The 26,838-nt window shown below is 36.9% G+C and overlaps 1 protein-coding gene across 1 annotated transcript in view; it reads right to left on the bottom strand.

Annotated features, from left to right (window-relative positions):
- Positions 1-26,436, bottom strand: part of LOC134586028 (calpain-14-like) — a 29,299-nt gene extending 2,863 nt beyond the window's left edge. The window contains exons 1-19 of the mRNA XM_063441531.1: positions 26,384-26,436; positions 17,938-18,269; positions 16,903-16,972; positions 16,406-16,524; positions 16,027-16,163; positions 14,869-15,043; positions 13,420-13,485; positions 12,865-12,950; positions 11,549-11,623; positions 9,953-10,113; positions 9,391-9,554; positions 8,769-8,780; positions 6,870-7,075; positions 6,292-6,331; positions 3,219-3,281; positions 2,273-2,330; positions 1,880-1,944; positions 1,345-1,413; positions 515-593 (exon numbers count right to left, since the gene is read on the bottom strand). Coding sequence (XP_063297601.1) covers positions 515-593; positions 1,345-1,413; positions 1,880-1,944; positions 2,273-2,330; positions 3,219-3,281; positions 6,292-6,331; positions 6,870-7,075; positions 8,769-8,780; positions 9,391-9,554; positions 9,953-10,113; positions 11,549-11,623; positions 12,865-12,950; positions 13,420-13,485; positions 14,869-15,043; positions 16,027-16,163; positions 16,406-16,524; positions 16,903-16,972; positions 17,938-18,171 — 1,879 coding nt within the window. The 5' untranslated portion in view covers positions 18,172-18,269; positions 26,384-26,436. The remainder of the gene's footprint in view (positions 1-514; positions 594-1,344; positions 1,414-1,879; positions 1,945-2,272; positions 2,331-3,218; positions 3,282-6,291; positions 6,332-6,869; positions 7,076-8,768; positions 8,781-9,390; positions 9,555-9,952; positions 10,114-11,548; positions 11,624-12,864; positions 12,951-13,419; positions 13,486-14,868; positions 15,044-16,026; positions 16,164-16,405; positions 16,525-16,902; positions 16,973-17,937; positions 18,270-26,383) is intronic.
- Between the last annotated feature and the right edge of the window lie 402 nt (positions 26,437-26,838).

Below are 26,838 nucleotides of genomic sequence, written 5' to 3'. Positions count from 1 at the left end.
TTTAAAAACACCAGATTTCTCAATATCATGTCACACTGTGAATTAAAAAACGTATTTCATAGCATGATATCACACTGTCAGTCATGACGTTACCAAATGTGAGCACATGGACAGCATGTTTGAGCCCCAATATGGCACGAGTGTGTGTGTTTATTTGCCAATGTAAATTGGAACTGGAATGGTAAGGAACAGACAAACCCTTACACTCCAAATGCTGTCAAACTACATTTTTATTAAACAAATAAATTAGCCTTGATTTAAAATGTTTGAATAAAGTTTTAAAATAATTTAATATTTTGAAAAATATTTTAAAATTTAGATTTTTTTTTATAGATTGATATATTATATATTATATATATTTTTTTATATTTTTATATTTGGAAAAATAAAAAATAATTTTAAAAGTTTATCCAAAAATGTTAAATCATTTTTTTTCACAGCCGATAATATAGACACCTCAAATGCAAAGTTACATTTTTCTATTCATATTTATTATTTTAATTAACATTTTCACCTTTTTCTTGCACAGCAGCCTGTAGGTCAATCAGTGTCAGAAATCCAGATCTGTCTTTATCTCTCCTTTGGAATATTTCCTGTAGAAGAAATCAGGTTACAAATGTAATTGTATTGTTTTATGATATATGAAAGAGGTATTTGAATTCATAGACAAACTGAAACACAAAAACCTCAGGCTGGCTCACAGCAAAATCTTCTGCTATATAATACATTTCTGACGATTGTTTGGACCAGATCAACCATAGTGTCATATATAAAAAATATAAATAGCTGTGGTATGCAGCTCATATAAATATAAAATGACTAGTTGTAATTATTTTATAAAGCTTGTGGAGTGTATATGCCAAACTATGATTTGTTAGCAAGCTAGCTGTCTCGTAAAAAATCTACTCTAATGAATACTATGTAGCCATAGCTTTATCTTGGTGGATCCAAAAGGAAATGACAAACTATAAAAAGATTAAAATAAAAATAGTGAAGCATTTATCACGGAAAATACATTTAGTTTTTGCTTGGTTCTATTCCTTGCCGTTTCGGTAAGGTAACACATTGTATTTGTACTGCAATGTTGTAGTTTTTTTTTTTTCTAAAACCATTTTTGGGTGGCATATTTTGCTCACCATGTCTACACTTGAAGTCTAGTACTATGATGGTTCTAATGAAGAGAGTTCAGATATGTAGCAACGCATTTCGCGGCATCATTATAAGCTGCATTTAACAGTGAATAGGTTTTCAAGCAAAGGTTATCTGTTACTGTAAGATCACCCTCCTCCTGTCATTGACACCAGCGATACTTTAACTTTAGAAAATAATTGACTATGAACAAACCTGATAAGAGAGAAGCCTCTTCCATAAACTTCTGAATTCTTCTATGTTTAGTGTGCCAGACGTCTTCATCTACAATATGGATTCATTAAGGATTTTAACAATTTTAAATATTTTTAAATTAAACTTACATCAAAATATCAAGGCTTGTACGTGCCAATAATTCCTCACAGCGTTATTATTAGATAAATGACACAATATATCATTTATGGGAAATTTAAAAATCCTATATTAAAAAAGGGCCCCAACAAATTTAGGAAAATGTCACTAAACCTTTATTTAAGGGTAATATTTACATGTGTTAATACTTATTAACATAGGATGTTTTTACAATATTATTTTTTTTTTAGCTTAAATTAAAGGAGGAGCCAGGCACTATCTTACTATTAGGTGTTAAGTGTTAATCAATATTTAATGAAGTTTATGAAAGGCTGCACATATGAGGTTCCGGGAATGCTACCAATGTTGATGAATAAGGAGATGTCTGAAAGATGTACAGATGCCCCATGGACATCACAAATGAACAGAGAAAGGATACATCAAGCTGAGCCATGATCACTTTGCAGGCATCTGAGCTGAATTTTACAGATGCTTGCTTTGTACCTGTAAAGGGATTAACAATATTAAAAAGAAAGAAAAATTACATTCAACAACGTGCATGGTTCGAGATTCTCAGCTTATATTTACACAGCTGCAACATTAAAAAAACTAAACATTCTAATAAATAATGAAAACCATGGATATACAATAATGTAGTTTATGGTTACCAGTTCTATATTTTGCTGGCCTGTTTGATATTTTTTATAATTAATAATAGGTATGCTTGCTTGTAGCACGCGCCTCTACAATGTACAGACCACGCAATATAACTAAGTGTAGGTTTAGATTTAGTCATTACTCAGGAAAAATATAGATATTAATATCCACTTACTTATCCAGGTCACTTTGTTTAAGAGCATTTGGAGCTGAATTACGCTTATTTCTGGATGCTTTCAAAGACAAAATAAGAAATATATCATTAGCATTTTTTAAATGTATTTTTTAATTACCTTTTCAACACCAGACACACCATATCAGTTATTTACAGTTAACTATTCTCTTTAACCCCTTAAGGACCAAACTTCTGGAATAAAAGTGAATCATGACATGTCACACATGTCAGGTGTCCTTAAGGGGTTAAATATGTCATGTATGTGTACTTTTTTTTATTTCTTGGTTCTTTTATTTGGATATTTTAACAAAAACATTTTATATTATCGTGAGACCAGTGCTAATGCAGTTTGCAGAGATGAGCCAACAAAAATGAATTAGATCCTGCACACCTCTAGGACACCAATGGCTTAGGCCAGGGATAGGCACTCTAGATGTTTTGGACACTATCTCCCATGATGCTTTGCCAACATTACAGCTGTAAGAGTATTATGGGAGATTTAGTCTACAACATCTGGAGTGCCGAAGGTTGCCTACCCCTGGCCTTGGCCCTGAAGGTTTTCTAAGCATCATGGGAATTGTCCATCACAGATGTCTGGTGTGAAGGCTAACCAGGGTTTTCCATACTCAAACTCTTTTCACCCAGTGCAAGATGGAACTCAGCATTTTAGGCACGGATACACTTTGAAAAAGTCATTGGCAAAACGTGCAAAGGGTTTATTGATGCTTGCAATCCAAAAAATATTTAATTATCCTATGTGGTTATTTTATACACTGTTCTGATTCTTAGACTCTCTCTAGTTTCATTCCTTATTGATATTCGTATGCAAGTAACATGTACGACCTACCAAAACATCAATATAATCATTATCAATATTCCGACCCTGGCATTCTTTTCTAAAAACAAAAAAAAATATTTTGTCTTGTTGGGGTTTTGTTTTACTTACTTTTTCAAAATATTTGGTGAATATATTTTCCCAGAGCTTGTCATCCTGTTTGTCGGCAATTTTCTGTTCGAAACAAAATCAAGAAAAACAAGATAAATCTCAACAGTTTATTTAAGGGAGGGGGGAAATATTTGTATTAAGAAATGTAATAGCTCTCAGATTTTTGATTATTTGATGTTGTGATGTGTATTTATTTCCTGATGCAACTAGGACTGACATAGTGATCATATTCCTACGGACACCTATTACTTTGGGTAGTACATGAAATGGGCTGATCTGTAGGATGTGTATATTGTAAGTGGGGAATATATGAAATGATTCTTAGAGATCATGTGGTATTCTTGGTATTAATTCATTGATTTTGCTTCTGTAGTTTCAGTCTACATATTGATAAATGAATCATATATCATGTACCTTGCAGTCACTTGAATAACGATGGGTGTCAAGAAAAACATGACATATCTGGGTTGCAGTCACTTGAATAACGATAGGTGTCAAGAAAAACGTGACAGATCTGGGTGACATAGTCTGTCTGCAGCAGGGTCGGATTGGCCCACCGGGATACCGGGAAATTTCCCGGTGGGCCGCGGCACCTGGGGGGCTGGAGATGGAGAGGGAGCCCTGCTCCCTGTATTTTAATAATATCGCGGCCGCCGGCCGCATGTCGGTGCCGCCGGGTGGCCGGTCCGGCGGCACACTATGAGGTGATTACTCACCTTGCGGCCGGCGGCCCCATCTCCTGTGCTGACAGCTATGCTGCTGTCAGTATCAGTGAGTGTGCCGGGCGGCCGCCTAAGCGATCCGGCGGCACACTCACTGATACTGACAGCAGTACAGCTGTCAGCACAGGAGGACTGAGGGAGGGGGCGGAGCTAACTACCAAGCTCCCTTGCGGTTCCCATGATTCCTAGCATCTACACATCATAGAGTAGGGATTACTCTATGATGTGTAGATGCTGGGAATTATGGGAACCGGGAGGGAGCATGGTAGTTAGCTGCGCCCCCTCCCTCAGTCCTCCTGTTGCAGCAGGTACAGAGAAGAATAGGGGAAGGGGAAGGGGACAAAAAGAGGGGAAGGGGGGACAAATAGAGGGGAAGGGGGGACAAAAAGAGGGGAAGGGGGGACAAAAAGAGGGGAAGGGGGGGACAAATAGAGGGTAAGGGGGGATAAATAGAGGGGTAATAGAAACACAGGAGAAGGGGGGACACAGAGACTGAGGGGTAATAGAGAGACAGGGAATGGGGGGGCAAAGAGAGGGGTAATAGAGATACACCAGGGAAGGGGGGGACAAAGAGACAGAGGGGTAATAGAGAGACAGGCGATGGGGGGACAAAGAGAGGGGGTAATAAAGAGACACCAGGGAAGGGGGGGGGCAAAGAGACAGAAGGGTAATAGAGAGACAGGGAATGGGGGGGGCAAAGAGACAGAGGGGTAATAGAGAGACACCAGGGAAGGGGGGGACAAAGAGACAGATGGGTAATAGAGAGACCGGGGATGGGGGGATAAAGAGAGGGGTAATAGAGAGACACCAGGGAAGGGGGGGCAAAGAGACAGAGGGGTAATTGAGAGACAGGGGATGGGGGGCAAAGAGATGGGGTAATAAAGAGACACCAGGGAAGGGGGGGACAAAGAGACAGATGGGTAATAGAGAGACACTGGATGGGGGGATAAAGAGAGGGGTAATAGAGAGACACCATGGAAGGGGGGGACAAAGAGACAGAGGGGTAATAGAGAGACATAGGGGTTGGGGGGACAAAGAGATGGGTAATAGAGAGACACAGGAGAAGGGGGGACACAGAGACAGGTGGGGTAATAGAGAGACACCAGGGAAGGGGGACAAAGAGACAGAGGGGTAATAGAGAGACACAGGGGATGGGGGTACAAAGAGAGAGAGGGGTAAGATAGAGACACAGGGAGGAGATGGGGAAGAGAGACTCAGGGAGGAGAGGGGGAAGAGAGACAGGGAGGAGAGGGGAGAAAGAGACACAGAAGGTTTGTTGGCTGGGGCTAAGAACCATGCAAAAGGGGCTAGGGAAAGAGAAATACAGAGGCTGGAGAAGGGTAAAAAGAAACACACAGGGACTGGGATGAAGTAAAAGATGCACAAGGGTCGCTGTAAGTGAAAAAAAGGAGACAATTGGAGACAAGATACACTAAACGAGGTAAAAGTAATAGACATAAATTGATGTGATCCTGATAGTAATACACACACACACACATATATATATATATATATATATATATATATATATATATTGATGTGTGTATTAGTAACATATAATTATGCCTAGAATATTTACACATATAGTAATATACATTTATATATGCATAATACACACATAAATGTCATTAATATATATATATATATATATATATATATGTAATGAACACGTATTGGCCCAGTCTTGTTGCTAGTTGCATACTCATGCACCATAACATATTTAAAGTTTAGAGCGCACCCATAGAACTTCAAAATAAACAAGCTAACTTAATTTTTGTTTAGTTGTGCAATTGCAGACATTCAGCATTTCAGTATCATTACTAAAATGTCCTTAATAGGCCAAAGTAGGTGTACTGAAACATTGATTACATGCAAATGTACGTCTACTTAAAATAAAGGCACTCTTTTGTTTATTTTGAAGTCCTATATGCGTTCTTTCGTTGGAGTAAGAGTTTTCAATTTCAAGTTATTTTTTCACCCTCTATATCAGCACACTATGCTGGCGCGATGCATTATTGGGCTGGTATAGAATTTTTTTCCAGGGCTGCTTTTAGTTTCCAGTCCGGCCCTGGTCTGCAGCATTACTGTGCATGCGTACCTATCGATAATGTAGGTATAACATACAAGTGTGAGTGGGCCCGCATGACTTTGGCTAATTGCGTCCACTCTAAATATCCCCACTCAGCACAGTGCACGTACTCTCACTTAGGCTCAATGCCCTGGTAGCACTCTACACAGTGTGAGTGCACCTATTGAGGCGGTCGTTGTCTATTGTAAATACCTCCCTCGATTGTAATTGTGTTTATTCCACTATTGCTTAAACGCATGAACAATATACAGAAAATGCTTACCTTGCAACACAGTACAATATGAGGGTTCTCGCCTTGTTCTCTGAAATGATAAATCATGTTAGTATTTGCTCCTTTTACCAAATACATAAAATACATTCAGTTTTCATGAATTATGTCTATGCTGGGTCCTATTGGTTGAAATAAGTGGATAAGCCTTGGTCTGAGTTTGTTCCTTTTTGTCTAGCAAGGTCTAGCAAGTGGATCGTTTGATCATTAGTCGTGTTTAAAACATGGAAATTGAAAAATTAATTCAGACCCTGAGTCAAAGTTATATTATTAAGATTGTTCATTAAACTGAGAATGGTCAGTAATTCATTGTGAATTTCAAACTGAAAGAAATTCTGTTCAGAAAAAAATGATGTTTCTCATTGCAGGAATGTATCTCCTCATTTACATTTTTTAAAATTGACATTATTTTACCAGATATTTTTGACATCTGACTTACTGGAATGTGTTCTATTTTCATATCTTAAAAATTCTGATATTTCAATATCTTACTTCTTATTAAGAAATAATTTAGACTTTATCAACTGTTCTCTTAAGTCGTTGCATTGCTTTGTAGGATAACAAATGCTTACTCTAGAATGTGCTTTCTGGAAAACACTCGGAGTATAAATTCACACTCCTGATCAGGTTCAGCTGTTGAAGGGACAATAACATAAGACCCAGGTAGCAGGCGAAAGTCCTGAGTCACTTCACGTTCATTGATAAAAACACATTTATTGTTGACTGGGCGATGGGTAAGGAAGAACATCTGGGGCAGCCGGCTTCCTATTCCCTGAAACTATACAGATCAGAAATAAATAAATTAATGATGGATAACCAGGACATTTGATCATTATAAATCTAGAGTTTAATGATCCTGATGTTTATTCCCTAAACAGTGAATTGAGGCAAATTGAAAACCAAATAGCAAAATTACAATTCACCGTTTACTCAAAAAAAAAAAAAAAATTAGTACATGCTGCTTTTAAAAACATGAAATCTAAGATATTTTGATTTCATCAAGGCGAGACAGAAGGCGTGGGCATTTTAAAAACAAAATAACTGCAGGTAATGTTAATGTGTAAATTAATAAAATAATCTTAATCTGGTACCCAAATTGTATACAGAAACTCAAACCACTATACATTTAAAATTGTGGTTCATCGAAAGTAAATAATTAATTAAAATACATTTTAAGAGGTAGATACAATACATTGATGAACAATTTATCAAGCATTCTTTGAGAAAAGAGAGTTAAAATTATAACTTTGTAATCTATATTAACAATATTCAACTACTGCCCCTTTGTCTGGGTGGTATGTACCTTCGATAAAGGCCAACCATTTCTCTAAAGTCTATAGTAGCCGTGTTTGGCCAGGTATTGTCTATCCTTTGTCTATAAACATTAGTTTTGGTTATAAAAAATCTCTCTCTATATATGTCTCTTAGCACAATAATGTGGATTCTGAGCCATTTATTGTCTACTTATTTTCATCATGTCTATCAGATTCCCCAATGTTAACCCAATAAAATTTTAACCTGTCTGAAAACTTTTGTTCTCTCTCAGTTTTCCCCAGATCTTTGAGTCCGTTCTCAAGCCAAAAATAAAAAAGGTTTTACGAACACTTAAGGATTATACACTAAAGTGAGAATTGTCGGTAATCCAAATTGGAAACATTCTCCCAGTCAGCCATACTTTAAGTTGGCTATTGTGGCCTTAAATGTGAAAATCGCTTTGAAATCCCAACAATTGTCGCTTGAGAAAATAATCCGGCAGACGTTTATCATAACAGGCAGCCTTCCAGCATTCTGTTTAAAAAAACATAAACCCATAGTTCCCTCTCTAGTATAAAGGTTTAAATAACAAGCTGAGTCCATTGCTTGTAAAAACAAATATTAAAACACATGTGCTCTTTTTTAAAGGGTTTTAAAATGTTTGAAAAACGTAATCATTAATCTTCCCGCTCAATAAAACCTGTATTTGACCTCCTGGCTCTCGGATTTCGTTCCAGCAAACACTGAAATTGATCAAATCCTGCAACCCTCGTCATTTTCATTTTTACCCTGTATACAATTATGGCTAATTATTATTATTAAATTATGACAAAGCTTAAAAACATGGAGTCTAGAAAGAGCTATTTTATGTTCACGTTTCCACCCGGTGCAGACTAACGGTTTGTTTATTGCAGAACCTCACGGGCATGATTTTAAGGGCATTTCAAATTCATTGTTCAAGAGCTCCGGATTCTGATAGAATAAAGGGCTGAGTTTACTCTATCGCTCTCTGTGAAGAATCTAAGGAAGTATTGCTGGAGATTAACTAGAAATTATTCAGCTATTATTGGACTACAAACTCCCATTACCTGGTTGATGGGAAATATGACAAAACAACAACTCAAGATTTGTGGGTTGCCGTGCCCTGAATGACTGTACAATACCGTCATGACTTGGAAGACAATAGAATAAATAATGAAGAGATATTTGGTACTCACGTCAAGAGGCACCTGCAAAAAGAGACATAAAAAAGACATATTAGGAAAAGAACAAATACAGATTAACACAAAACAGAGGGTGAAGCCTTACTTTTCATTTGCATTCATTCCAGTGCAAGTACTTGGTCCAAATGCCCATTTTACGACATTAACAAGCTGTGACGGCTTCACTGGCTGGTTCTTTATGTATTTTTGTATCAGACTGAGACATTTAGAATCACAACTTCCTAACGCCCACTATCAATGTGAATAGTGAGTTTCCCTTTAAATTTTGAGATGTTATAGCAAACTTTAGATTACGGACGGGCAACATGTGGAGCTCCAGTTGTTGTGGACTAAACTCACACTGGGGTTTATTTACTAAACACCAAATTGTAATGGATTGGAATCCGCATTGCAATGTTTAGGAAAGTATAGCTAAGCTATGACTAGTACTGGAATTTTTTTCCAAATCAATGATTTTTCCAAATCATCTGTTATTGCCTAAATGTTTCTATCCGGTAACTGGTTCACTACAATTCAATATTTAGTTAATAAAAGCCCCAAGTAGTTACTCACACAATGGTATTATTCTGAACTTATTACCCAGGTAATGTACTCCTCATTTACAGAAATATGTTACCTTGAAAATAGACAGCCCGATGAACAGGGGGGGCGACTGGTTTCTGTGCTTGTTATTCTGCTTTTGAAGAAGGGACACCAGTACGTCACAAGAGTTTGTGCTCTTTTCCATATCATCCCCGTGGAAAATCTTCAGCCGGTATTGGGGATTTTTCCAGTAGAAGTCTATAGAAATAAAATGAAAAGTCAAATAAGAAGTGCAAACCAAGATACTGTAAGATCTTCAATGCAAGCTCCATGTTGGACCAAAAACACGGCCAGGTTACATATGGCACAGTTACTGTTAGAGACGGTAGACAACCTGAGTCTGTCCATGTTTTGTAGAACCGTCTAGAAGTTGTAGCTAGATACAGTTAATCATTCACTAAGCCACCTGTGAGTTTTGCAGAGTTTATATCGTAACATTCCAATGCCTGACACATTATTTATCACCTATGAACCATGTGTGCTAAACACAGCAAGCATTTACAGTATTCATTTTATATAATGCAGTAATATAACAACATAGTTATGTCCATGCTAACTAGCTTTCATTTGATATAACTGTTTATCACAGCATTTACCGGTATAGGTCATTCTCCCCCCAGCTGTGCTACCGGGGGTCCATTTTCCACACTGCATGGATAAAGTCCACTGCTTGCCATTTTCATGGCTTATCAAGTCTGGAGTCAACTTGCAGATAACCAGCTCCACAAAATGGGCCTCAAAGTCCTCGATAGACATCCTACGTAGACAACGAATACAAAATGATGCAATTAGTGCAAAGGCAAGTGGATACATATGTAAGGAGTTTGGGGCCTCGCTAATTTATGATTGTAGTAGCAACCATAGATACCACTGTATGACAAAAACTCGTTCCTAGAATCTGTTCTAAATATTGTTGTTGGTTTTTTTTTAACTCAGAACCTCTCCAATATTTATAGCTATGTTTGTGTTCCCAATTAATATATTAAATATACAAAAATGTCAGTCTCTACCCTTAACCTAAATTTAGAGTATAACAACTGGCCTTTGCGCATCCACATATATGTAAACTTAAAAATAACCCAGGTGCACTCACAGGACTTTTAAGTGGAAAATCGCAGTTTAGTGTGAAAAATATCCTTTACATTATTAGCTTGGCATGACAACATTTCAACCCTCTCTGGGTCTTTCTCAAGGTCCATAGTATCTGGTCGCTGTTTCGACCCCTTCTGGGTCAAGATTAGATACATGCAAATAATGTAAAGTATATTTGTTCACATTAAACTGCTATTTTTAACTGCTGTGAGTGCATCTAGACTTCAATTATATATATATATATATATATATATATATATATATTATATCATAAAGTACAGTCAATATAAATTAATTTTAATTAGGTTAATGCTCATTAATTCAAATAGCAAAACACTGAGTCATGTGCAGGAAGCAGGAAAACACATCAACAGGTTTAGTTATGAAACGTATGAATTCAGACATTGGAATGGGGAAGACGACATTGATCTAAGTGACTTTGCACATGGATTTATTGCTGGTTCCAGACCGGGGTTATGTACTAAAGTGAATTTCAAAATGAAGGACACGATAATTGAACTGTAAGTTGCCTTGTTCACCCGACGCTGTGTAGCCTGTGGCTCGTCACTACGGAGCTCCAGTGCTACTGATACCTTGTGCAACTGGCAATATAGCTGTCTTGGAGATTTGGGAAAATGTGAAATTTACTCTTAATTCTCACTTTAGGAAAAAAAACATGATAGTGTTTGGTTCCTGAATGTTATAAGCACCGGGATTCTCTAACACCAGAGTCACTAGATTGTAAATAGTTTCTATGAGAAATATGAAAAATATATATAGAGAACAATGCTTCTGAATGCAAAATATCCATGTTCATAACAAAAAAAATAGATTTATGGGCAGATTCTTCCAAGCTGATACAAAGAGTAACCTCTCATTAGATCAGTTCTGTGCAGAATGGATTCTGTGATGATATATCGAGCCACGGACAGAATGGTAAGGACACAAAAAAACCTATCCTCATATAGAGACCTACGTTACTGCGCCCTACATAGATCTCAAGACCACCAGATGAGGAAGAGAGTGCGGTGGTGGATGCACTTCTACATAATTACAACTGTAACCACCCCTTACGCAACTGTTATTAAAAATTTAATTACCAAAATTCGCCATCTTCTCTGGTCTTTCGTAGTAGAAGCCTCTCTTTGAAGCCGAGTTGATCCCATTTGTGAGATCTGACAAAAAAAGGTGTTTTAGGAATGTTTCATTTGAGTGTTATGAGAAATATAAAATATCAGATGAAGAATCCCCACACATCCCCACTACCACCCTTTAAAGTAGCAGTATCAATTTTATGTATATTTCCCAAACCCCTTCTAACTCAAAGTGATCCCTAAATCATACAGTGACAGGAACCCTTGTCAAATTAAAAGAAACACTTCAATGCACCACATCCACTTCAGCCACTGTAGTGGTTATGGTGCCTGGCGTGAATTCACGGCATCCCCTGGTAAGTAGTCAAACTGTTTTAGAACAGCCTAACAATTTGCCAGGGTCTTGACGGATGTCTGCAGCCACAAACTCTGAATTTGGCCTTCTCCTTTAGAAAAACGTGTCACATTCACCCAGTGAGCACGGTTCTGGATCAGACAAGCTCAGCGACCTCAGGCTTCTCCTGTAGGAGAAAAGTGGGTGTTGTGTAGGCTCCCGGGGGTGGGAGGAGGACAGATAACCTACTGTAGGACAGCTCTAGAGAACTGCTGCCACTATAACAGAGTGTTAATTTTACATGTGGTCACCAAAAAATATCTTGTAACCCATCAAATAGCACATTCCCCTCACATGGAAAATGACTGTACAATTAAAAGAAACAAGAAATGTTTTGAAGCTAAAATATTGATTTCTATTCATCGATTATAAAACCACACTTCACCCATGTTCAGGATGTTGTTAGGCGTGTAACTTGCTTATTGGGCTCTAATTATTTCTGTCAGAAACCCAGCAACGTTTCAAACTGTTTTGTCTCTTCAGAAATACATCGTAACATTTATCTCTGTGACTCTCTGAAGGGAAATATTGCTTTCTTTATCAACAAACACAGAGAGACTATTCTTCAAAATGATCACCTTGCAGTACTTCATCATGACACTAGGAGGCAGCAACATGTCACATGCAACCCAATTCATGCTAGGATTAATTCACGGTTAGTCACTAAAGGGAGAGTTGTTGGAATTTTTAAGTGAATTATAAATTTAAGATCTGGAAAAAAAAATTCCAAGTCAGCTATGTTGCCATAATTTGCTATTGGCTATTGGCCGTATGTTGGTTCTTTTGGTATTAAATTTGGAATCATTATTATTACATTTATATAGTGCCAACAAATTCTGTAGCGCTTTACAATGGGCTCACTTTGAATTTCCAGCAGTTCTTGTTTTAGTGAATAATCCTGTTTGCGAATCTAGTTTGATTACTTTACCTGTCACTCCAGTTTCCTTTCCATTCAATTTTTCCCCATGGATTTCGTAATCGCACTAAATTTTCGGATCCTGATTTGCTGGTCACCTTTTGAAAGCGAATGTCAGATATTTAACAGCCAGCATTTACAAATAGTCCACATGCTCCATTTATAGGGTGACCTGCTGTAGTTTCATGAAGATCGATACTAAGTGTATAATGTGTTCTATATCTCTCAACGTTAAAGGGTTAAAATCTGCTCAGCCGGTTAAAGATCCATGTAGAATAAAGTGTTTTTTATTTTTGTCAGCTAACTTATTTGGCCTAAATTTTACATCGGTGACTAAATCACCAGGACAATTTGCAAGTGTTTAAATGCTGATGTTCTAAAATATTAATATTATCTTATTGTGTGCCTCGCTAGTGTACCACAAGATACACATATCCCCCTAGACACGTGAATACACACACACAAACAACACTTCCAAACACAACACACATACAGGCATTTAAATGTTTTTTGTTTGCTACTTTACTTGTATTTTTAGCAGTTAATGGGAGAAAGAACGGACATTACCTTTCTGATCCCAGTGACAGTATATGCGTGTCCTGCGACTAATCCATTCTCCAAAACCATTTCAGGCTAAATATTGGAAAAAAAGAAGGCATTTAATTCAAACTTTTAAGAGTAAGAAAGACCTCAGGGGTTCATTAGGAGGAGGAGGATGGAAGGACGTTTGGGAGGCCTGCCTTAAAATATCTATATGCGTAACGACACAGGAACAGTCCTACAAAACATTATTCCGATGGTATACAATGCCACATGGGAAGGGTGTCTTCAGGTCCATGTTGGTGTCTGTGCAATCACAGAAGTTCATACGCTTATTTTTGGTGGTTCTGCCCAAAGGTACTATCATATTAGTAGAAAATCTAGGATTTGGTATTCCAGATTTTCCAAACAGAGGTGCTCCTAGACCCTTGGTCTTTTTCGGCAATCTATTGATTTCTTTCAAGGAGGACAGGAAAAAAAACTCCTTAATAAAATCACGCCAGCAGCTGACAGAGCCAGCTTAAAAACAGGAGTCCCAAATATAGAAGCAACACTATGTAAAATAAAGACACGTCTCTTATGAAACAGCCCAGGTCTGAAATTCAATGGGATCCTTCCAGAAACCATGGGAGCTTTGGGAATCTTACTGTATCACCCGAGGAAGAGAGGGCCAGGGTGAATGAGGGCACCCTCCATTCATGGGGATCTTGCCCACCCACTACCCCTCTTTCAGCAGTTCCTTGAATAACTTTGTGGCCTTCTCCCTTTCTCACCTCCACTAATGTCTTCTATTAATTATCCTTTAAGACAAACACATCCTAGATAGTAGCCTATGCTGAGCATAACCGACCAACGCATCGGAGACATGAGATAAGCATAAATACAAAGGCAATATATATTCTACACCAACACCAAAGGCAACAACACAGTGGAATTGTTTTTTGTAATTTCTTTTTTATATACCGTATATAGTTTAGTTATATTTAATATCCATTTTAAAAAGGCAGCCTGAGACAGCTTCTTTTTAGAAGAGTAACATACCGTATTAATTCGTATGGGCAAAACTGTCTTATCGGTTCAAAACATTACAATATATATCTTAATTATTGTTGTATAATGTGCCTTCGTGTAACAACAAATTGACTGAACACAAATAAGGAATGTAAAAGAAAAAGATCAGCTCTAATATAACAATAACAATGCATGTTCAACAATATTGGCATATAATCATAGAATCATGAATGGTATTTTTGGAATATGCAGCAGAATGTTTGCAATCTGTAGTTATCTCTAGTAAAGAGTGGGTTGAGATATGGTTACTTGTTGCATATCTCTAAGATAATTAAACATGACTTTATGCTGCCCGCAGCTCTGGTAAAGAGCAGGTTAAGATATGGCAACATGGCTTCTCAGCCAGTGGCAGCCTACTTTGATATCACATAATCTTTCCTCTAAAAGAATGGAAATTATTCTTACTCCGGATCGAGTCTGGCATCCCATTAAGGACCCACTGTTTGCTGCCCTGATCATGATCTGCCACAGATCTGGGGGGGCTTCCGCCAATTTTATGGTAAGATTCACGCCACCGGTGAAGTCCACCAATGCTTCAGACACTTGACCAATCTGCATGTCTTCATAGGAGCCACATAGCCTGAGACACAAAAGGAAAACGGTTTATTTTAAAAGTGTATAGTTCTAATCATTCTTAATATTAATAGTTATCAGGAAATAGATACAGGTGTATCATATGACAATATTAGACAGCTGAATGTGGTGATTTGATGTCCGTATCATAATTCACAAAACGTTTTAGGGAAAGTCAACTGGTCTGCAACCAAGTCATTCCGATTGTGTTTGGATAATTCACATTTTACTTGCATAGAACTACTATCAGACTCTTCTTTTTTACACGTGTCCTACTTTAAGCACTAAAACCTCTTCATGTTACTCCTGCATTCTGAGAGATGTAAGCATTGCCATTTTAAAGAAACAGCAATGTTTACCTTTGTTTGTCAGTGTGCCTTAATTGGCTGTCAATAATTTAAATCTTCCCATAGAAAAGCATTACAAATACTTTATTATCAGGAGAATCCTATTATTGGCACCACACCTGATCCGCATGCACAATAGGATGCTCAATGCTTGGAAAAGCATTGAACTGGCCCACGATCACTCTAGTGACAATCTCAGAAATAGGTGGAATGGTGGCTGCAGTGAGATTGGGACATTGTTGGATGACAAGTGATTTTTAACTTTATTATTTTAATTTATAAAGGGGAGTCCAGTAATTCGACTAAGGATGCTCTAACATTGCAAAACACACACACACACATATATATATTTATATATATATAGTTGGACAAGTTTCTTTAATATGAGCAAGGAACGGCTTTCTGCAGAACCTGTTATTTCAGTTTATACAATTAATGTATTTGGTGGAGTCTAGGAAATGAGTGGCATGCCTCATAACCAAACTAAAGAGCTACGTTGCTAATGTAGTCTGTGTCAGAAATGTTCATAGCTCTATTTTTAACATCTCAAAAGCCACACAATAAATGTGAACTGCTTAGGCCAGTATATGCAACACAAACGATTTATTAATACCAGTCTCAGTATGTTTCAAGCCTTACTTACTTAGCATAAGCTTTCTCCAGGAGTGCTCCCCAAAACAAATTCTTTTTGACGCAAGACACAAACAGGAGCTTGCCGTTTTCATCTACCGGAAGACGGTCATCCACTACCACGTCAACCCACTCCCCGAATCGCCAGAACTGTGGAGGAATTATGTCAGGCTTAGTAGACAGTTAATTTCTTACACAATAAAATAAATAGAGGTCTCCATAATCCCAAAGCTCAAAATGTATTAAAAAGGAGATTATCAAAAAAGGTAAACAAAAAAATGTCTGTACCTTGTCTGTAAACAAGACTGCAATGAACACATTATTTACCCAGGAAATAAATATGTATATGTGATAGTTTCAAAATATAACAATATGCTATGCATGACGTTTACCTTAAAATGGAAGATCCCTGCGTAGCTTTTCTGAAAGCTCTGGCTTTGAGGCACCACGTTAGTTAATATATCTTTGTTCAGGGTAAGTGATGCCAGAGCAGCTAAAAACCAGCAGTTTTCTGTAAGAGAGAATCATTAATGTGAGCACAGCACACGTTACCTAAAAAATGAACACACAACAGAGGAGAGATCCACAGAAAATAACGATATGTTCACTGACACACTGTCTGCTTTTGGTAACTATTTTTTATAACTTTCATGGAAGCAAAGAAATACAAATTGTCTATCCATCATTGAGTACATTAGACTCAGTATTTTGAAATCTGATGCCTATCGATTTTATTTCTCTCCTTGCTGGATCTCAATAGAATGCCTGACACAATATATACCAGAAGGTAGTGTGTCCGACGCAGAGTGCAAATTGTATATTTAATAGTTTAATGAGTAACCGCTCAGCTTACAAAGTAAAAGTTTTCTTGTGAAATATTTGTTGATACCTGTGAGTCCTTGGTGCAAGTCGAACCTGCTCACATTTTCAGTAAAGAACAGAGGATTCTTCATCAACTCCTGGGAAAAAGGACAAAATTGAAAAAAAAAAGTGTTATGATAATTTTGCTTTTGATTGATTTGTTTAATAAACTTTAAATAGCAGAATATTGAATCCTGAATTAGAAAAAAAACATATCAGACTCGATTTTAGCCTGAGTTTGCTATTTGGATTTTAATTTGCTACAATTTGAAGTTTAATGAATATACCCCTACACTGAGAATTGTCTGGAATTCAAAGTGAGTTTCATATTTTACACCAAATATAACCTTATTGTCAGCTGTTTTCAATTCAGTTATTTTGGCTTCAGATTTGAAATTCACTGTGAATTGTCAGTAATTAGCAAGCGTGATATGTTTGAAATCACTTTTACAAATTTTTACAGAAAATATTTTATTTTGGAGAAAAATGCGTGTATGAAATATTGCAATGCAATAACTACTTCACTTTAAAAGTTAGGATATTAAAATGAAAGTCAAACCTTGAATTTATAGGAATCACCGAGGCACAGAATGCACTGCAACCAATTGAACATTGTTTTGCTACCATATTTCCTACAAGTATATCGGTAGGAGTCTCTACGATATTCATTTTAGTGGTTTACAACATACGGTAAGTTCAGGTCGAACGCACTATGCAGACTATTTTGTATTAAGTAGTGAAGGTGTGCGTCTTTACATCCTGACATGAGTTTTTGTAAATGACATTTGTGCTATGCTACTGTAATTTCAAAAATCTGTACAAGATTGTGTTAGCGCAGCAGCCGGCATTTTAGGGTGAGCACCAGTTGGTCAGATAACAAGTAGAGTCTGACCCTACATGACTGCTAAGGCAGATTAAAACAAGTGAGATTTTCGCAAAAATAACAATATACATCAATAAAAAAAATAATAGTTAAGTTTCATTAATTATAATGATCTTTTCAAAAAATAAATGAAAATTTGATCACAATTGTTCTTTAATATAAGTGGTTTCTTTGACTTACATGTGGTCTTTTCCATTCAAAAGTTGGCGGGACCTTACGCAAAAGAGTTCCACTTCCAATGGAGCTTAAATCTGCTGGGAAATCTTCATCGTGAAATAACTGCTTACTCCTCAAACACCTCTCTATCAAGGTGTGGTAGTCTTGTCCTTGAAGCCGTCGAGGCTTTCTAAAAGTCCCAGTGCGTAAAATCGGCTTTGGCTTTTTCCCACCAGTAATGAACGATAGACGAGGCATTGTGAAATTGTGTTTAAACAACTCCACGGTGGGAATGTGACTCAATATCAGTCAGCACACACCTCCCCAAGGTCAGCCTTCGACAGCAATCGATTTTTCTATTAAAATACATATTTAAAAATGTTAGAAAGTAAAGAAAAATCTGTTGGCTAAAATTCAGGATTTCACAAATTCATGAACATATTTTATTAGGCAATAGAATACGGCAAACAAAACATAACAATTAGCCAAAAATGTGCAACAAAACAACAGTAGCCATATAGATATAATAAAATGTTACAGGAGTAAATAAAATATTTTCCATTTAGAGAATAAAAAACTTTTAGAGAATAAAAAAAAAAAAAGATTTCCTTGTGTAAAAAAATAATTTCTATAAAATAACACAAAAACTGCATAAAATATTAAATATGGAAATATGGATAACAGTTTCGCTTAGACACTTAACAACCAGCCTAGCCTGTTCACCCCAGTTAATGAGTAGATTAATGTGTCTTACTAAAACAGTATTCCTATTTAATGTCAAAGAATTACACACTTATACAGGTCCTGCTCTTAAATTGCCAGCATTAATTATAATAGAGTGCATGTCATCTCTGAGAAATGGTCATTTGTCACAAATAAAGAAAATTCTGCCATAAAGCATGTTTGTCACTATAAGATTAACAGGTGATTTTATGTGTCTAGTATTAATTTAAGGTGGACACAAAATATCTCAGCTGTCTAGGTATCTGCAGCAAATTAATGACTACATACATGTATTGTCGGGAAATTTAAGATATTTGTCAATGGCCCTTGACTATCTGGGCAAGGAATTCCCTTGAGTCCATTCACTATCAACTGCCCATAGAGTCCTACCCCTGAGCAGGGTGTTCTTTCTCATTAAAAACCAGAGTTACCACAATGGAGAAGGATGTTTTGACTATCAATGGTCAGGAATGATTATAGAATTGATTAGTTCAATGAGCCATACAGCAGATATTGAGTGGTTCTAAAAAGTTAAGGCCAAACATGTCTAACATAAACCTCCACTCAGGAGATTCCCAAACGCAGATTCATCGTCTAATAATAATTTTAATGGACAAATCCAGACATGTAAATGTATTCCTGAGAACGGAACTAATCCCATTAAAGTTATCAGCACACAAACCAAAATCAAAAATATAGAGGCTCCTATGACAGAAGGGAGAATAAACAATGATCTTGTTACCCCAATCTGTATACAGCCCAGGTTACACGGCTCCAGATCGGAAAGAAATGCATCAATCAATCTATCAAAAAAACTTACATCCATGACATCATTACACCTCAGCAAAATCATAGCACGCTGACTATAGCCAAATACTGCCCAGGCCGTATGCAGCCATTTCCCTGCTCAGTCATGTCAGCTGCCAGTTCCCTAATCACCCTAGATCTACTCTTATCCCGCACTGCTCCTCTAGCCTTTTTTTCTTGATCTTCATTTTATCGTCTTGCTATCTGTTATCTTATTTTACTTATATCACAATTTACATGTTTACCTGATTAGGGTTCATTTTATGTATATTCTAAAATACTTTGTTATCAGTGTTATTATCACTAGTATTTACATAGTATTTACATAGCACTAACATATTCCACAGCTCGTTAGAATTATAGAAAGGGTGTTCAGATGTCGAAGAAGGACGGGCTCAAACAAGCTCACAATCTATGAGGACTTGAGGTAAGTGGATATTATATCATCAGGTGTCATGCCCAGGGACCTTACCACCGCTCTAACAAGCCGTCACGATTGGATATGTCAGTCTGTTGTTAGTGCTATGTGATTGTTATATCAATAATAAACGTTATACATTTTTTTACAATTTTATTTAATACATGCTGTTACTCCCGAGAATTTCAAATTCAACTTCTGAAAGGTATCTCTTCTCATATGTATTGGGCAATATAATACCTGTTATTACATTTCTGGTCTTTTAGTCACCATTCAACATAATCCAGCAAACGTTTCTTCACGTGGCGAGTCGAGTCACTCGTGTAAGTAATTAATGAATAATTAATGAATGTCACATGTTTTTAATTATATTTTTTTGAACACTGAAAGTTGACATCCTCTTTATAAAAGTAATCTCTTTGTTTATTGACAGACACTATAGCAAGTGCTACACTTTTTTAATATTGTATTAATTCACACTAACCTCTTAGGTGCCAATTAAATATTTACGTTTAGCTTTTTCAAGCTATAAAAAAACAACAGTGTTAGTCTATAACCCATGAAGTTAGGAAATTAGCCCAACTTGGAGAGTGCAGTTTTCTGGTTTCTCTGATTTCTTTAAAAAAGATTCCTCACTGAAATCAGACTAGTCGGGGGTTCATATGGAGTTATGCTTTAGTAAGAATTCCAAGTGAATTTCACATTTAAGGTCAAAGTAGCCAAACTAAAACAAATGCTCCAAATCTGCTATGCTTCCAGTTCGACTACATTGGCCTTAATTTGAAATTTACTTTGAATTCTCACTGCACTGAATACTCTGCTATAGTCACCCAGACCACGACTATAGTCACCCAGACCACTTCAGCTCAATGAAGTGGTCTGGGAGCAATGTCCCTCAGGTTTTAACCCTTCAGATGTAAACATAGCAGTTTCAGAGAAACTGCTATGTTTACATTGCAGGGTTAATCCAACCTCAAGTGGCGGTCTTCCGGACAGCCACTAGAAGCGCTTGCCCGACGCTCAATGCGAAAATCGCATCCAGTGTGCAGAACGTCCATAGGAAAGCATTGAGAAATGCTTTCCTATGGACTGTTTGAATGCGCGCACGGCACTTGCCGCGCATGTGCATTCCGCTCCACTCCGGAACTGACGTCGGCGGGGGAGGAGAGGTCACCAGCTTCGGGCTCTGGATAAAGGTAAGTGGCTGAAGGGGTTTTAACAGGGGGGGACGGGACTCTGAGGGTGGGGGGGCACTCTTAGGGCACTATAGTGTCTGGAAAACGGGTTTGTTTTCCTGACACAATAGTGATCCTTTAAACTTTACACAGGACCTTTAAAGGGATAGTCTAAGCACCAAAATCACTTCATCTTATTTTAGTGATATTGAGGCATAGCTGCTGCCTCTGCTCACACTGATATTATAGAATGCATGATAGAGGGACTCCCTCTCTAAACAGAGACAGTTATTCACCAAAGTGAGAATTCAAAGTGAATTTCAAATTAACGTCAGAGTAGCCCATCTAGAAGCATAGCTGACTTAGATAATTGTGCTCATTCAGGTTTCAGCCATTTTAACCTTGAATTCAGAATTGGATTTGAATTTACACTAAATTCTCACTCTAGTAAATAACTTGAGAGCGTTTAGATGTTCGGACATCTGACCCGTAACATTTAATACACTAAATCTGCGGAGGAGATTTCTTCCAACTTGACAATTTTTGGCTAAATTTCACTAACTGGCTCTAAGTTTACCACAATTCTCGCAACTGGCTGAATATGAACCTGTAATTGAGTAAACAAATCCCATAAACTTAAGTCCAATAGATTGATGTAAGGATTTTTTTTGGTAAAATAATTCCAAAATCATAACAATAATATGTTGTGTAGATTGCACCCTTTGGTATAAAAGGTCACTCAGTTTATCGTTATTGAACTCAGTGACCGATTGCTTAAACGGTAGTGGTTTCACATATACTAACATTTTGCAATATCCTCTTCAGATTAAAATCTTAACCGTTCCAATGCTACAAGATACCCATTGTCTTATAATTGTATAGAATCATTCTGACTTGAGAATATGAACTGATCTATGCATTACATCATCGAAATGTGTTCAGTTTTACAGTAGAGAATGTCTCAATAAAGGGGCTTTAAGCACTATAACCACTATAGCTCATCATAATTGATATGGCGAAGATTCTGTGACTGCTCCCCCTACTTCTTTCATGTCATTAATATATTATTATAGTCAAATACTATAGTCAAATTACTGCAATTAAAATAAACATAATAAAATATAGGTAATACTGTTGACTCATTTGGTACCAGAAGAATTAGAAGTCACTGAACACACTCACAATAAAGTATCGGAAGATTTCTGCATTTTTAGAATCAGATCTAAGCAAGTTTACTGTAATGGGTTTGGTTTCTCACTTGAAACTTCCTCCATTGCTGTGATAGCAATTTATACTTCCTGCTTTCCCCTACCTTCCCTCCTGGGACTTACTGGCATTGACTGGAAAGTAAGTGATGACACCTGCTTTTGGTTGATACAATATGTACTTTTGTGGGATTGACACAACTATCAGAAAACTCAGTGTCGAACGCAGATTAACTCGAAGAAATTTATTATATATCAACACAACATAGGAAACATTATGTGACGAGAAAATGGAATGTAAACCTTTAAACAAGCTTGATAATTAGTTTGGAAATAATTGACAAATATATTATTTATAGACTCGAACTAGGTGCGCAGAATCAGGCAGCAATACTAAGACCAAAAAAAAAAAAATCTTATCTTCATTAAATCTTTACCTATGCGTGTAAAATCCATTCGGTATCACTTAGCTCATAGGCTGAGAGCACCCAACTGACACTCTCAGCCAATGAGCCAGCACATAGCTCCGGGGAGATAATGGACGCTCTGCACATGGTTCTCCTCGAGGCTGTGACCGGCATCTTGCTGACCCCAGACAAGATGCCTAACCAGTTACAAATTGTCCTACTACTTGACCTGGGCTGACACCTAGACACTCCTGGCACCATTAACATGACAATGTGCTGCAGTGGTTATGGTGCTTGGAGTGTTACTGCAATCCTATGTGCCGTGTTCATGCCTCAAATGTTGCTCTAAATTAAAGAATTTTTTAGCTCAGATGAACAGAGACTTGGCAATAGAATCTTAAAACAGAGAGGGTGAGGTTGCTTGTACAATCAATTATTCTGAAGAATGTTAATTAGCTCCTCTTGTGAACTCTGAGTCAGGACATTCAGTGATACAGAGAACATGTTTTGCACTTTATATGCTCTGAATTGCATTTCCTAAAATTCTACACTCCCTACTTGTTCTCAAAACAGTAGCAGACTTATAGTGGCACTGCTCTCATTTCCCTGTAATTTAATTATTTCACTCCCCCATTGTCTAATTATGTTAATTAACTTTTATATCTCGAGTTGGATCTCAAAACCTGGGCACAGCCATTTCTCTCCTCACCATGTTGTCTCCTGCTTGCCCTACTATAAGACACATTAAATTATAGATTGTTGGTAGATTGGCTTAGCAACTGAAATGAAACCTTCCTTAAACTCCGCCCACTGCGAAAGAGCTGCAAGATTGGCAAAGACCATACTCTGTATACAGTGTCACTTTAATGATTCCAGCAACATGCAATGATAAAATATGTATCATTTATTAAACAGGTGTTTCAATACAATCAATGGAATACACCACATTCTGAAAGTGTAGTCCCTCCTTATTTAAAGGGACACTGTAGTCACCAGAATCTCAACTGCTTAATGTAGTGGTTCTGCAGCCTATTGCCTAACCCTGCAGGCTGAGCATTGTAAACACTGCCTTTTCTGAATAAAGGAAGTGCTGATGTTGCTGTCTAGGACATGTTTGTATTCCTAATGTCATAGTGGTCCTTTAAACACAATGACTGATCTTTATATAGCATTTAAATTAAGCCTGTGATTTTTTACAGTCATAGGCATTTTATTATCCTTTAATATGCTTAAAGTGATACTATAGGCATCAAAACAACTTTAGCTTAATACACTGTATAAACAAAGTGATTTAACTACTAAATTACAGAGAATTGAACAGTGAGACTTCTGGGGCATGATCTATACACCATAACTGCTTCTTTAAGCTAGAGTTGTTTTGGTGCCTATAGTGTCCCTTTAAGAACTCTTCTTTTCATAGTGGTTAGAGCCATTAAGCAAAAGCTTTCGAAAACTATGATAATATTCTCATTATGTTAGTGAATCATTACACTCTTTCCATAGAGGATTAAGAACTGCCACTATGTTTAGAATACATTGTTGATATTATCAGCAAAATGTGACCCTCATTTCAATGTAGATCACACATGCCTAACACATGAAGGGCCAGTTAAATCCTACATTACTTGGTTCAAGAATATCTCTGCTGATCAATGAAAAACTGATCCATTATTGGGTTGTAGAAAAACAAATTAATTTTACCAAAATTAGATAAGACATTTATTGCTTGATTTTATTTTGTTAAGATACATTTCAAAAAAATTAAAGATAGTCTTGAATGAATCTCCTCTTTTGCCTATTCTCCCCATACCAACGTTCTTGCCCCATTGATTAGATATTTGCTAAATTTACACGACGTGCAAAGGTCCAATTAGAGAGTGTGTTAAACTAATGAGCAGTACGAGGCTAACATGTCTATTTATTCAAAATGTAAGGCCAGAGTACATGAAATGAAAACATAGCTAACTTAGAAAGTTTTTACAACTTAGCAATTTTCACCATAAATCGGAATTGGCTTTATCTTGAATTCTCCAGTTAGTGAATAACCCAGTAAGTTTTCGCAGTCGGGTTACAGTGCAGCTATAAGTTGCGAACGTAAATCGTGAACGATAAACGTCTAACTAGGGATGAGCACTTTTCCTTTCTGTCCTCCATGACGATGGTTTTCCAAATGAATTCAGTTAAGCATTGGCTTTATCTAGTGAACTCTTTTTCTTGTATTGTTTTATAAAATTATTATTACATAAACATAAGCTCCTTTATTTGGGCTAAATTTCTAGGGTTGAATTCAAGGCCTCGAATGAATAAGCTTTTCAAATTAATAATTCAATACTGGAAAAACGTTCCAAATTATGTATCTGCAAACGTTCCCATTAACTTCAATGGCAACTTGTGTAGATAAATAATTTGTAAAGTTTCTCTAACAGTATTGGATCGTTCGGAAAGCTTATTACATTATTGTTCTAATTGCACAACTCCAAGTCGAAACCTTTCTGCTCCAGGTGTGATGGTAGAGAGTGGAATGTAGACACATCAGTTCCTTTCTAGCATTTAGCACGTCACTAGCCAATGTCTCTCTAATTTTACTGACTGGACAAACCAGTCCTACTTCCTTTATTGTCCAGGTCTGCTCGCTTTTACCTGGACTACCCTATCTAGCCCCATTGGTGAAGATGAGACAGAATTAGTAAACAAAGTGAAAATTACGTTTTTTTGGCTGTGGGATCGGGATTCCATATTGGTACTATGTTAGTATCTTCTATAGCAAGGTATTTTCAGGTATCTACTCATGTCAAGTCCTCAGCGGTCACCCTTAAACCACAAGCTATGCATGCCCGCAGCATAGTGAAATATGGCGCCCGACCCTTAGTATTGTTCTTCCAGTGATTTAAATGGTTTGTAAGAGTAACAATGTTTACTTGGATAATGTATCCCCCCACATTTACACTCACATGCTTTGGAATGTTATCAATGGACCACCCTTCCAGTAACTTAAAACTTTGTATTGCTAGGTAACATGCAGAAACTTGGGAAGCTCATTATGGTAGACTTGATCCATGGCTTTCAGAATAAAGTCACAAATTCCAAATACCTAAGATGTCAGCTATATTTACATGGAATTTGATTGACATTTTCAGTGCAGAATTAATTAATGGTTAGAAGAATTCCTAATGAGCCATTCCTCCATATACTGGCATATTAATTCCTATGTTTAATTTCATCATCGTATAAATGCACAACACAACATCATCTTGACTCCGATTTATTTCGCTGACAAAATAAACCATCAACAGCTATAGACAGTACAAAAACAACATGACACAGCAGTAACAAATCCCATTAAACACTAGAACCTTAAAAGTTGTTACATATATATATACTATACACTATATGTTATTATAAACTCAAAATTAAGATGTCTCCTGCCATAAAACACATTGTATAACCTTTACAATATTGTACCAGATTCTCTTCTTGTATCATTATATATCATACTGTCTGACAGTTACAGGTTGAATGGATCTTACTGAACACAGATCACAATTCATTGACACAAATAAATCTTAGAAAGAACTGGGCCTCCCAGAATCCATGTGAATTGGAGCTGAAGGCCCAGACTTTCCAGTAACAAAGATACCTCAATAATGGAGCAAAACCAACATTGTCCTAAGTTCCTTAGGTTTTTTAGTTATCTTCTCAGTTTAAACAAGTTGAAACAAAGATATAAAGTCTTACCTGTTTATCAGCCGCCTGTTATTGTATTTACTCCCTGGTAATTCATGTAATAGCTCATTCCTCACATCTGCTACTTAATGACTGAATCACCTTTTTATATCCCGTCGATGAATACCTCTCTGTGACGTGGATTTAATTACTGTGCTCAGTGATGGGTAACTCCACCCTGTGTTTACCAGGAAGAGAAAAATTACTGGAACATCTTTTGAAATATTTTCTTAGTTAAAATGAGGGGGGAAAATGCAATTTTGGCTAAGATATCCCTTGTGTGAAGGATTAAAGATTTCCATAAATCTTCAATTAATCATGGAATTGTAAATTATAGTTCTTGATAGTTTTGACAGTATTTTCTATTTTGTGCGGATTGTAAACCTGAAGTTGATTGTTTTCAAACCTTGGAACATGTTTGGAGAGTGGTTCCTTTTTATTTGAAATTCATCCCAAAGTGGTCACAT

Source organism: Pelobates fuscus, chromosome 2 (assembly GCF_036172605.1).
Source record: "Pelobates fuscus isolate aPelFus1 chromosome 2, aPelFus1.pri, whole genome shotgun sequence".
Classification (NCBI taxonomy): domain Eukaryota; kingdom Metazoa; phylum Chordata; class Amphibia; order Anura; family Pelobatidae; genus Pelobates; species Pelobates fuscus.
This window is presented reverse-complemented; position numbering and strand designations above follow the sequence as displayed.